At 43.5% G+C, this 13326-nt stretch overlaps 1 protein-coding gene across 2 annotated transcripts in view; it reads right to left on the bottom strand.

Annotated features, from left to right (window-relative positions):
• Positions 1 to 1152: 1152 nt before the first annotated feature.
• gabrd (gamma-aminobutyric acid type A receptor subunit delta) overlaps positions 1153 to 13326 on the bottom strand; it is a 46651-nt gene continuing 34477 nt past the window's right edge. The window contains exons 7-9 of one of the 2 annotated variants that reach the window (XM_068016752.1): positions 8305 to 8457; positions 2330 to 2541; positions 1153 to 1705 (exon numbers count right to left, since the gene is read on the bottom strand). In XM_068016752.1, coding sequence (XP_067872853.1) covers positions 1406 to 1705; positions 2330 to 2541; positions 8305 to 8457 — 665 coding nt within the window. In that variant the 3' untranslated portion in view covers positions 1153 to 1405. Of the gene's footprint in view, positions 1706 to 2329; positions 2542 to 8304; positions 8461 to 13326 lie in introns of both variants that reach the window. The other variant, XM_068016751.1, reaches the window with a different exon arrangement.

Below are 13326 nucleotides of genomic sequence, written 5' to 3' on the forward strand. Positions count from 1 at the left end.
ACCCGACCACCAGAATGTTCACTTTACCTACCTTGCGAGTCCAAATCTGCAGGAAGCTGCAGCATGAGCGCGATGAAGTCATAGAGATACTCACTCGCTCACTGTGCAGACTCAGAATTTCCCTCCTTGACGTCCCGGACTCCAAGCTCAGGTAGGCTTTTCAACTTTTGATACTTACTAAACTCAACTTCCCAGCAGAGCAAAATGTAATACTTACTGTGTGTGTCTGACCAGGACCCGGCCTGACCTGACCCTGAAAGCCAGACCCGGAAGAGCGACCCGACCCGAGCCCGACACACGTCGTCAGGTCCCATCGGGTTCGGTTCGGGTAGCAGGCCTTTAACCCTCAGTGCTTCTTCCAAGTGGTGTTCAAAATGGAGAAGCACTGATTCATCAGCTGAGGGGGGGAGGGCGGTAGGTGGTAATCAGCAGGAGGTTTCCTTGCCCATGTTCGACCTGATGTCATGAGACTTAATGTGTTCCACAGTCAATGTTGAGGACTCCCAGGGCAACTGCCTCCCGACTGTTTACCACTGTGCCGCCACTTCTGGTAGCTCTGTCCTGCTCGTAGGACAGGAAATATCCAGGGATGATGATGGTGGTGTCTAGGACATTGGATGTAAGATATGTTTCTATGAGTATGGCTATTTCAGGTCACAAGTCCCCGGCTGTTAATAAGAAGGACTATGCAGGATCGACAGGGCTGGGTTTGTCGTTGTTATTTCTGGTGCCTAGGTCAATGCTAAATTTTCCGTCCTGTTTTATTTCTTTTCAAATTTTGTCTAGCGGTTTTGTACAACTGAGTGGCTTGCTAGGCCATTTAAGAGGGCAGTTAAGAGTCAACCACATTGCTGTGGGTCTGGAGTCACATGTAGGCCAGACCAGGTAAGGACGGCAGATTTCCTTCCTTAAAGGACATTAGTGAACCAGATGGGTTTTTTCGGCAATCGATGGTAGTTTCATAGCACCATTACTGAGACTAGATTTCAATTCCAAATTTTTATTAATTAATTGAATTTTTATTAACTATATTAAATATATAAACTATCCAACACTGTTAAGTTAAATGAGCTTTATTATTTCCAAAGTACAGATTGTTTGCATATTCACATCAGATGATTTGCTGATTTAATTCAGTTTTAAGACATCAAGGTTGTTGAGGGCAAAAATCAATATACAAAGGATAATGGAGCACAGATAACTCATCACATCAGGCATTAATCACATTTCATTATTTAGTATTTATATACATTTATCAAATGTTTCCTTGACATATCAAAAGCATCCAGCTCAAAGGTTCTGGAGGTTTGGCATCATGCATTTGTTCTGTGTTGATGTACAGGTTGTGTCTTCCTATACAATATTGTGATGGGACCAGTTTCCAGGCCGCACTGGTGCATCCCACTTACATGGTATAAGCGACCCAGTAGATGATATTGACTGCAGCAAAAGCAGCTGGAAAGACGGCTCTTGCATAAATATCAATCGTGTCAGAATCAATAGGTTTGAAAACGGATTTCAGTGTAAGCTTTTTGTTAAGCTTTGGGTTATGCTTATTTACTCTTGTCTTTCCATTTTCAACTTCATCTCCACGGAGAATCCTATGAGCCCGGTGCAATCTGTTGGACATAAGCAATTCCTGGTTCAACCCAGCTGCTGACAAGGAGAACAGAACTATTGCATCCTTTCCGTTTCTTTTAATTGCCTATAATAAAGAGGATGTTGAGAGGTACAAATACTGCAAGCACATATAAGCTGAAATTCGTACAATGCACCAAAAGAACAACTTTATCAGATATATTGACAATATCAACTATCAATAAACAAATGCTAGAACTTCGCCAATGACTCAAGTGGCTGCTCATTGCCTAGTGCAGTCTGAGCCTAGAAAGGTTTCAGGTTTGTGTCCTGCTCCATGATGTTAGCTGATCTCGGTTTGTACTGCAATAGGAGTGTTACAATTCCCTTCAGCGTCCCCGGTATAAACGGGAAACGTCAGCAAGGGTTTCCATTTCTGAACGTTATGCAGTATCCTGATAAATATTCTGTGTTTGAGAACACTGGGTGAAGACATAACCAAGACTGATTGCACTGCCTCCCACAGTCTAAATTCACACGTGAAGAACAGTTAATTGAGTAAGGCAGAGGAGGCAGGGACAGCATGAGTCAGCATCTTCAGGGGAGACAAATCTAAATCTCAGTTGAGGTTTGATTTCAGATTCTAACCAATTAAAACTGTTTCACACCCTTGTTTGCACGACATGATCTCAGCCTAAAATGTGTATTTACTCTTTGAACTAATTCAATGCTGCGTTACATTACTACTCACCTCCGCACATAATTTATTTCCCTTAATCTTTGCACGCTGCTTTCGCATGTAGTCTGCATTGAAGTGGGCAAACGCATACTCAACTAGAGCAGCAAAGACAAAGACATAGCAGATCCAGAAGTACACATCCAGTGCTTTAATAGCTGATGCCCTGGGTAGAGATTTCCTTGCACTGATCATCAGTGTTGTCATGGTCAACACTGTTGTGATACCTGGAAGGAACAGTTTCAAATAAATCAGCCATTTAAAGTGATGGGATGAGTTGATAGTTTATGTTTCTTGCCACAGAATTTATCTGTTTATTAAACTTTAATCAGTAGTGCAATGTGCATAATTGCACAAGAACATTTTAAATCAAGAACCATTTAAACCAGTTTCTTTTAAAGACTTGTAGGGCAATCCACAGTTCAATGCTCCCATTAAGGAAAGACACTCACAGGCAGCACATCCCAGGAAATGGCGAGTGTTCAGTCCATGATTTTCCATTTTTGCAGCTCAGTTTCTCGAGATGTGTTTAGTACACATCCAGATTATGGAATCACCTCTTATGTAGTTTTTTTTTAATTGGGAACTCGTACCCCGATCATTTCATACCAGTCAGGGAGTCAAAAGGTAAACTGAGCAAATCTCCAGAATACCCTTGTTACAACACTCTTCAAAAGTCAATTGTGTGATTTAGCACTCCTGGCTCAGAGCTTTGACTAATCACTGAATTGTTACAGCACAGAAGGAGGCCATTCGGCCCATCAAGTCTGCGCTGGCATGGGAGCACACAAGGGGATATGAGGCTTCATAGTCGGTCTGTATGTCTTGTAGCATATACAGTCTTCTCCCCATTCATTTTAATGATAGAAAATCATGTGGGCCACAAATTGGGCTCACTGAGCTCTGTGTCAAATTCCGGACATGCACTTCCACCGTGTAAAGCCTTGTGTCAGGAGTGTGAGAACATATCCCTCCGGATATGATACATAGAAAAATCATATTCTATAAAGAAATGTTCCAGACAATTGCTTTTCCTGGCATGATATTTCAATGTTCCAAATAGTTCAGGAGCCACTGGCCAGATTTTCAGCACACCCCCAAGTCAGGAATGGAGGCAGGCAGGCACTAGATAGTGCTGCCAGCCTGCGTGCCGGTTCCCTGGCTTCATTCCACCCCTGGACCAATTTCCTGGAGGCAGGATGGTGGGGCACAGATCCATCTGCCTACATATGGCAGTAGCCGATTACACCAATTAAAGGCCTATTAAGGCCTGTTAACGGAGGCCTACTGGGATTTTCCAGTAAGCCTCCAGGTTCCTGGAGCTGGCAGGGGGCCCGTCTAGCTGCCTGGAGACAGACCAGGATGTTGGGGGAGGGGCAGCGCTCCAGCCAGGCTTAGAGGCCCTCCCTGACTGCAGCAGCAGCCAAAGGCTGCCCAGTAGAGGGGTTGCCCCTCCCCCCACTGTGGTGGCCTTGCTGCAAAAGCAATTTTTCATGTAAAATTTAAAAAAGTTGGAGAGTGTCTCCATTTGGAAGCACCCTCTCTGTACACTTACCCTCCATTGCATCCTGCTACTGCTGTCAAGCTAGAAGGCCTTTGATTGGTTCTCCTGCTTCAAGAGCCCACCCATTAATTGGATGGCGAGTCTGCACTCTGACATTAATTGGCCGCTCTGGGAAAATCCCATTGAGTGACTGTTTCCCGCACTGTGCAGGCTTCTGACCCACATTTGAGCTTGATGGCGGGGTTCAGAAGCCCACAGGGGAAATCCTGCCCCACCACTCTAAATCACCCCTATGTGGAGTTTTCCTTAACACTCTGCATTCCATTCATAATCAGATAGTCGTTCCACCTCTTTGTTTAAAATGGTTTTAATTGGCACAGCATTAACTACTTTAAGTGGGAGCCTATTCCAAAATTTCACCACCCTGAGGGGAAATAAATTCCTTCTGATCTCAAATCTTATTTCTGCACAGAAGGCAAACTTCAAAAATTCAGCTTCCAATTCTCTTTCATAACCAAAATATAATAGTACAAGCGATGTTGCATTTGTTTGCATCACAGGTTGCCCATACAGTTGTAGCCAAGGTTAACCCAGTTTAGTCTGACAGCACCTTGTGCCTCTAGACATTCACTCATGCTCTCAAAGCAAATAAATGGAGTTGAGGTAGAAGATCAGCCATGAATTTATTGAGTAGCAGAGCAGGCTCGAGAAGACATAGGGCCTTCTCCTGCTCCTACTTCTTAAATTGAACTAATTTTGCATTACAATCTCCGATATTAAAAATGATATATTTTTTCATGTTATCTCATTTTGGGAAGTACCTTAGAACAAACTGCGAGCTTTGAGACATAGAAACATAGAAAATAGGAGCAGGAGTAGGCCATTCGGCCCTTCGAGCCTGCTCCGCCATTCATTATGATCATGGCTGATCATCCAACTCAGTAACCTGTTCCCGCTTTCGCCCCATACCCTTTGATCCCTTTAGACCCAAGAGCTGTATCTAACTCCTTCTTGAAAACATACAATGTTTTGGCCTCAACTGCTTTCTGTGGTAGCAAATTCCACAGGCTCACCACTCTCTGGGTGAAGAAATTTCACCTCATCTCAGTCCTGAAAGGTTTATCCCATATCCTTAGACTATGACCCCTGGTTCTGGACTCCCCCACCATCGGGAACATCCTTCCTGCATCTACCTCATCAAGTCCTGTTAGAATTTTATAGGTTTCTATGAGTTCCCCCCTCACTCTTCTGAACTCCAGCGAATATAATCCTAACTGACTCAATCTCTCCTCATACATCAGTCCCGCCATCTCAGGAATCAGTCTGGTAAACCTTTGCTGCACTCCCTCTATAGCAAGAACATCCTTCCTCAGATAAGGAGACCAAAACAGCACACAGTATTCCAGGTGTGGCCTCACCAAGGCCCTGTATAATTGCAGCAAGACATCCCTGCTCCTGTACTCGAATCCTCTCGCTATGAAGGCCAACATACCATTTGCCTTTTTTACTGCCTGTTAGACCTGCATGCTTACCTTCAGCGACTGGTGTACGAGAACACTCAGGTCTCGCTGCATATTCCCCTCTCTCAGTTTATAGCCGTTCAGATAATAATCTGCCTTCCTGTTTTTGCTACCAAAGTGGATAACCTCACATTTATCCACATTATACTGCTTCTGCCATGCATTAGCCCACTCAACTTGTCCAAATCACCCTGAAGCCTCTCTGCATCCTCCTCACAGCTCACCCTCCCACCCAGTTTTGTGTCATCTGCAAATTTGAAGATATTACATTTAGTTCCCTCATCTAAATCATTCATGTATATTGTGAATAGTTGGGATCCTAGCACCGATCCCTGCGGTACCCCACTAGTCACTGCCTGCCATTCTGAAAAAGACCCATTTATCCCTGCTCTTTGTTTCCTGTCTGCCAACCAATTTTCTATCCATTGCAATACACTACCCCCAATCCCATGCGCTTTAATTTTACATGCTAATCTCTTATGTGGGATTTTGTCAAAAGCCTTCTGAAAGTCCAAATAAACCACATCCACTGGCTCCCCCTCATGAACTCTACTAGTTACATCCTCGAAGAATTCTAATAGATTTGTCAAGCATGATTTCCCTTTCGTAAATCCATGCTGACTCTGCCCGATTCTACCACTGTTCTCTAAATGCTCTGCTATAAAACTGCAGGGCTGACTCTGCAATTGGCACTCCTAGCAAGAAGCCGCTCTCACAAGGATCACAGGTCACAGGTGAAGAAAGAATACATCAAATCAATGCCTTTCGTGAGCTCAGATTGTCACAAAGCACTCTACAATGAGGTACTTTTAAAGTATAGTTATTATAGTAATGTAGGGAAACATAGCAGCCAATTTGCACTCCTAAAACTGAGATAAATGGCAAGATAATTTTGCTTGGTTGAGGGGCAGTTGTTGATCATATTACCAGGAGAATTTGCTGCTCTGTTTCACACAGTTATTGAACTTTATATGTCCTCCAGAAAAGGCAGGTACAGCTTCGGTTTAACATCTCATCCTAAAGAAGGCATCTTCAGAAGTGCTGCACTGACCGCATCAGTACTGTACTATTATAGTAGAATATTTTAAAGGCATTTAAAGGACTCAAAAATATATGTGTAGGGGGCATGAAAAAGGAAAATCCCAAGGTGTTTTATAAGTATATTAAGGGCAAGAGGATAACCAAGGAAAGAATAGGACTCATTAGGGACCAAAGTGGCAATGTGTGTGTGGAGCCGGGAGACATAGGTGAGGTTTTAAATGATTATTTTTCATCTGTGTTCACTATGGAGAAGGACGATGTAGGTGTAGAGATCAGGGAGGGGGATTGTGATATACTTGAACAAATTAGCATTGAAAGAGAGGAGGTATTAGCGGTTATAGCGGGCTTAAAAGTGGATAAATCCCCAGGCCCAGATGAGATGTATCCCAGGCTGTTATGTGAGGCAAGGGAGGAGATAGCAGGGGCTCTGACACAAATTTCCAAATTCGCTCTGGCCACAGGAGAGGTGCCAGAGGACTGGAGGACAGCGAATGTGATACCATTATTCAAGAAGGGTAGTAGGGATAAACCAGGTAATTACAGAGCAGTGAGTCTAACATCAGTGGTAGGGAAATTATTGGAAAAAATTCTGAGTTACAGGATAAATCTCCACTTGGAGAGGCAGGGATTAATCAAGGATAGTCAGCATGGCTTTGTCAGGGGGAGATCGTGTCTAACAAATTTGATTGAATTTTTTGAGAAGGTGACTAAATGTGTAGATGAGGGTAAAACAGTTGATGTAGTCTACATGGACTTCTCTAAGGCTTTTGAAAAGGTCCCGCATGGGAGATTGGTTAAGAAGGTAAGAGCCCATGCGATCCAACATAATTTGGCAAATTGGATCCAAAATTGGCTTAATGGCAGGAGGCAGAGGGTGATGGTCGAGGGTTGTTTTTGCAATTGGAAGCCTGTGACCAGTGGTGTACCGCAGGGATTGGTGGTGGGACCCTTGCTGTTTGTCGTGTACATTAATGATTTAGACGTGAATATAGGAGGTATGATCAGTAAGTTCACAGATAACAGGAAGATTGGTGGTGTCGTAAATAGTGAGGAGGAAAGCCTTAGATTACAGGACAATATAGATGGGCTGGTAAGATGGGCAGAGCAGTGGCAAATGGAATTTAATCCTGAGAAGTGTGAGGTGATGCATTTTGGGAGGACTAACAAGGCAAGGGAATATACAATAGATGGTAGGACCCTAGGAAGTACAGAGGGTCAGAGGGGCCTTGGTGTACTTGTCCATTGATCACTGAAGGCAGCAGCACAGGTAGATAAGGTGGTTAGGAAGGCATATGGGATACTTGCCTTTATTAGCCGAGGCACAGAATATAAGAGCAGGGAGATTATGATGGAGCTGTATAAAATGCTAGTTCGGCCACAGCTGGAGTACTGTGTACAGTTCTGGTCGCCACACTACAGGAAGGATGTGATTGCACTGGAGAGGGTGCAGAGGAGATTCACCAGGATGTTGCCTGGGCTGGAACATTTCAGCTATGAAGAGAGACTGGATAGGCTAGGGTTATTTTCCTTCGAGCAGAGAAGGCTGAGGGGGGACCTGATTGATGTATACAAAATTATGAGGGGCATAGATAGGTTAGATAGGAAGAGACTTTTTCCTTAGTGGAAGCATCAATAACCAGGGGGCATAGATTTAAGGTAAGGGGCAGGAGGTTTAGAGGGGATTTAAGGGAAAAAATCTTCACTCAGAGGGTGGTTGGAATCTGGAACACACTGCCTGAAGGCGTGGTAGAGGCAGGAACCCTCACAACATTTAAGAAGTATTTAGATGAGCACTTGAAATGCCATAGCATACAAGGCTACGGGCCAAGTGCTGGAAAATAGTAAAATAGTAAAAACAAAATAGTAATGAAAGTGAACTGTTAATTGGCTTTAGAAGTCAAGGGTGAGCTGATGAATATATTCACCTAAGGAAACACGTGCAGGCACTGCCGACTGACTAATCCAGAATGATACCCAAGACATTGCCACCAGCAAGATGGACGGCATGTACGATTGAATGATGTAAACACCTCTGTTCCTCCGCAACTGGAAATGAAGACTTAGCCGTGGAAATCGACCTGCTGGACAACCAACAAAGAATTAATCCTAGAAGACCTCAGAAAGATTTACTACCGATAATTTGTGTAAGTACTTGTGGTTACAACAGGCATCAACACAGTCATTTTGTGTCCCTTTTCTCTCCATAGCATACAAGGCTATGGGCCAAGGGCTGGAAAATGGGATTAGAGTAGTTGGGTGCTTGATAGCTGGCAGAGACACAATGGGTCGAAGGGCCTGTTTCTTGCTGTATAGCTCTGACTCTATGATTCTTCCTTTCCTGAAGGTGCTGGCTCATTCTCCCGTGCAGTTCCATAGGTACGGAGCAACCTCAAGTATCTCACCCAAGTGACCTTTCTTCATGTTTATGGGTAGTAAGTGTCATCAATAGTTCACCTGGGGAAGGGGAGCAAGGGCATTAAAGACAATGTGCATTTGTACACAGGTATTTTTCAGCACTGGCTAAAGAATGGTGATTTGGAGTGGGAATTCTGTCAGATTAATCCCTTCTGATGCTCATGGACGCTGACGCCAACTGTAGGATTCCTTCCATCACTGCAGCTAAAACTGGGATCAAACCAGAACTTTCCTCGTTTGTGTGACTCAATATCACAAAATACTAAGACAGGGGGTGGGGTGGATCTTACAATCAAATTTTGCTGAGAAAGCTTAAATAGTTCAGAACATTCTACACATTTTATTAGTAATATAATATTAGAATTTTGCAGCACAGCAAGAGGCCTTTTTTAATTAATTTATGCGATGTGGCCATTGCTGGCAAGGCCAGCATTTATTGTCCATCCCTGCACAACTCAGTGCCTTGTTAGGCCATTTTAGAGAGCAGTTAAGAGCAAACCACATTGCTGTGGGTCTGGAGTCACATATAGGCCAGTGTAGGTAAGGACGGCCAATTTCCCTCCCTAAAGGACATTTAGCTTATTGGGTTGGTGCTGCTGCTCTGAAAGCTATTGACTTCAATTCATTCCCTCCCCTTCTCCCACACCCTTTTAAACTTTTCCTTTACAATTATTTATCCACATTCTTTTAAAAGACGGTTATGGATTCTGCTTCCAGCACTAGCTTTGGAAGGGCATCTGACAGAGCTTTAAATGTTCACTGCAGCACCCAATGACTCAATTGCTAAAAGCAGCACCATGGGTGGAACTGAATTATACTGGCTCAGGAAGGCTGCAGCTTTAATGCTCACTATGTGGTGAATCAGCTGAGCTTAAGCACATCAATGTTAGAAAGCTGCAGAATGTTCCTGCTCCTGGTCACTGTCCAGTGACTCCTGCTGGGAAGTGTGTGTGTGTCTGAATGTGGATTGAGGGCCAAATCAGGCTTGTTTGTTCACCAGGTCAAATAAGCTGCTGGAACTCACTGTCTGGAGGCATTAGGTGTGCTGTGAGAGATAGCCAAGGTGATAAAAGTTTTGCCCCAGCATCCTCAGGGGAAGTGGGCAGAGAACAAAGAGAGAACAGAGGGATGAAACAGGAAGAAACTGCAAAGATGACTTGAATCATTTAACCTGATGGGAATCTGTTTCTGCATATAAATAACAAAAAAAGCCATCTTACTTGTTGCTGCTTAATTAAATCCCTCTTTATGAGCCAGCTGGATTAGTCAGTTTGGATGAACTGAATCTCCTACATATTTGGCAGAATTCTAATAAAAGATCAAGGATAAAGGTTGTTTTATATGTTTTTTGTGCCTTCAGTCTGACTGTTCCTATTTTAACTCTGTACTTCCCTTCCTCTGAGCCATCTGTCTTTTATGAGACAGATGCTGCAATGACCATGGTCATCCATCCCTACCTGGTCTTAATAACTGGACAGGTAACAGGAATTATTTTATTCAGTGGTGCAGTGGTTAGCACCACAGCCTCACAGCTCCAGCAACCCGGGTTCAGTTCAGGGTACTGTCTGTGTGGTGTTTGCAAGTTCTCCCTATGACTGCATGGGTTTCCGCTGGGTGCTCCAGTTTCCTCCCACAGCCAAAGACTTGCAGGTTGATAGGTAAATTGGCCATTGTAAATTGCCCCTAGTGTAGGTAGGTGGTAGGAGAATGGTGGGGATGTGGTAGGGAATATGGGATTAATGCAGGATTAGTATATATGGGTGGTTGATGGTCGGCACAGACTCGGTGGGCCGAAGTGCCTGTTTCAGTGCTGTATCTCTCTATCTATTATATCCTCCACAGCAGTTACATTATTCTATGAATCAGCATTTGGCGACATTTTATATTAAAGAGATGTTAAATTCAAGTTAAGAGTAAAAATTAAGTTCAGAGTGTTATGTTTTAGCTCCTCCCAAGGATTGTAAGGTGTTGGGAAATCAGATTCTATTGGTGTTTGCCAATGTGAATATGCCAACCTCGAGTAAAGCCAGAGTGGATTCTTTGCAGTTATGTCCCTGACATTTGACTGAGTAGTGGTTATGTTATAATAAGGGTTAAAAGATCAGTGAAAACAGTCTCACTCAAACAGCTATTTGTAAACTGGGATGGCATCTGCGATCAGTGGAATTAAAAACTGTGAGCTATTGAATTGAAGATATGAAGTAAAAACCCAAGTTCACTGAATTCACTAATCCCCTTCACCTGGCACACTTGTAAACAATATTGTTTGGAAAACTGGGTCAAAAACCAAAATGAATTAAACGCCCCCACCCCGTGTCCAACTTTTAACCCGATGAGCACCATGGAGGAGTTGGCACGTTGGCACCAACAGCATTTTATTTATTTATTTTTATTTAGAGATACAGCACTGAAACAGGCCCTTCGGCCCACTGAGTCTGTGCTGACCAACAACCACACATTTATACTAACCCTACAGTAATCCCATATTCCCTATCACCTACCTACACTAGGGGCAATTTACAATGGCCAATTTACCTATCACCTGCAAGTCTTTGGATGTGGGAGGAAACCGCAGCACCCGGCGAAAACCCACGCAGTCATAGGGAGAACTTGCAAACTCTGCACAGGCAGTACCCAGAATCGAACCCAGGTCCCTGGAGCTGTGAGGCCACGGTGCTAACCACTGCGCCACTGTGCCGCCCATTCTGGCTTCAATGTGAGTTTCATGATATTAAAGATGACTGGGCCACATCCATAACAACCATTCTACTATCAATAAAATAGATAGTGAGAGCAGAAAGATAAAAGAGTAAATATCCTCTGAAATGGCCTAGCAAGCCATTCAGTTGTACGCGGCTCACCACCGCCTGCTCAAGGACAATTAAGGATGGGTAATAAATGCTGGCTTTGCCAGCGATGCTCACATTCCAAGAACGAAAAAAATTTAACATTATAAATTTAAAACCTAGGGAAAAAGTGATAAAACAGATCAAGTTAGAATAGATGGGAAGGAATAATATTGAAGTTAAAATATAAAAAGGACAAAGATAGAAAATCTGAAAGAAGAAGAAGGGATAACAAATTGTGTTTAGCTGTTTTGTGTAACAGTTTATGACTAATATTAAGAGTAAGTGAAGGTTTACCAGACTGATTCCTGGGATGGTGGGACTGACGTATGAGGAGAGATTGAGTCGGTTAGGATTATATTCGCTGGAGTTCAGAAGAGTGAGGGGGGATCTCATAGAAACCTATAAAATTCTAACAGGACTTGACAGGGTAGATGCAGGAAGGATGTTCCCGATGGTGGGGGAGTCCAGAACCAGGGGTCATAGTCTAAGGATACAGGGTAAACCTTTCAGGACTGAGATGAGGAGAAATTTCTTCACCCAGAGAGTGGTGAGCCTGTGGAATTCGCTACCACAGAAAGCAGTTGAGGCCAAAACATTGTATGTTTTCAAGAAGGAGTTAGATATAGCTCTTGGGGTGAAAGGGATCAAAGGATATGGGGGGAAAGCGGGCACAGGTTACTGAGTTGGATGATCAGCCATGATCATAATGAATGGCGGAGCAGGCTCAAAGGGCCGAATGGCCTACTCCTGCTCCTATTTTCTATGTTTCTATGTAAACCTGTTTCTGATGTTTTAGTGTCTTTACTATTGCAATATTAGTCCTGGGCTTGATTTTAACTTAACAGGGATGGTTACACCCTCAAAGTGACATCAGTAGCCTAACCATCCTGTTAATCTTGATGATGCAGCAGGCGCCATTTTGAAAGGAGCCTGCCACAGGGCTTCTGTAGCACCTGCCTGACTCTGGCAGTAGACCCAATTCAATATGCAAATCGGGGTCCTAGGAGCCTGATTGCCATTGTAGGTTGGAAATGGTCAGAGGGTCGGCACTAAGCATATTCCCACCATTTCCACTGGTAATAGAGGAGAAGAGGCCCAGCAAAGCAAAGTTTGGAATTACATTTGTGGGGATAGGAGGAGCAGTGACACAGCAGGATGAGCCAATTACTGTCATTCAGCCTGAACTGATCTTACTTGGGAAGTATTTCTTGCTGCTTGTCTCAGCTCCAATGGAGAATGATTGACTCCTCAAAGTGAGACCAGCCACTGACAGCAGGCAGGAAAGATAATTTTTATGCTGTGATGTGAGGAGTATTGGAAGCTTTAGGCAATTGTCAGAAGAAAATAAATCAATGAGATTCAAGTATAGAACTGCAAAGATCATCTCACAGTCGGATAAACTTTGGAAAAGGAAGTATAAATTGAGATTGTCCCGAAAAAAATCAGCGCAGAAGTTGGCAAGTATCTGTTAAGAGCACAGAGAACCTTTCATGTCACAGAAAATATCATCATTACTGTAGTCCATCCAAAGTGGAAAGGTCACAGGGAAAAACAGCCCAGGCATGTGGATATGCCATTGAGTATCATTGAAATTCCAATCTCTAACAATTAGCAGTTTTGCTGCAATCACAATCAGAATGCAACCCAAATCCAATTCCCATTTAGTATAATTACTGCACCATT

The sequence above is a fragment of the Heterodontus francisci genome, chromosome 37 (assembly GCF_036365525.1).
Source record: "Heterodontus francisci isolate sHetFra1 chromosome 37, sHetFra1.hap1, whole genome shotgun sequence".
NCBI lineage: Eukaryota > Metazoa > Chordata > Chondrichthyes > Heterodontiformes > Heterodontidae > Heterodontus > Heterodontus francisci.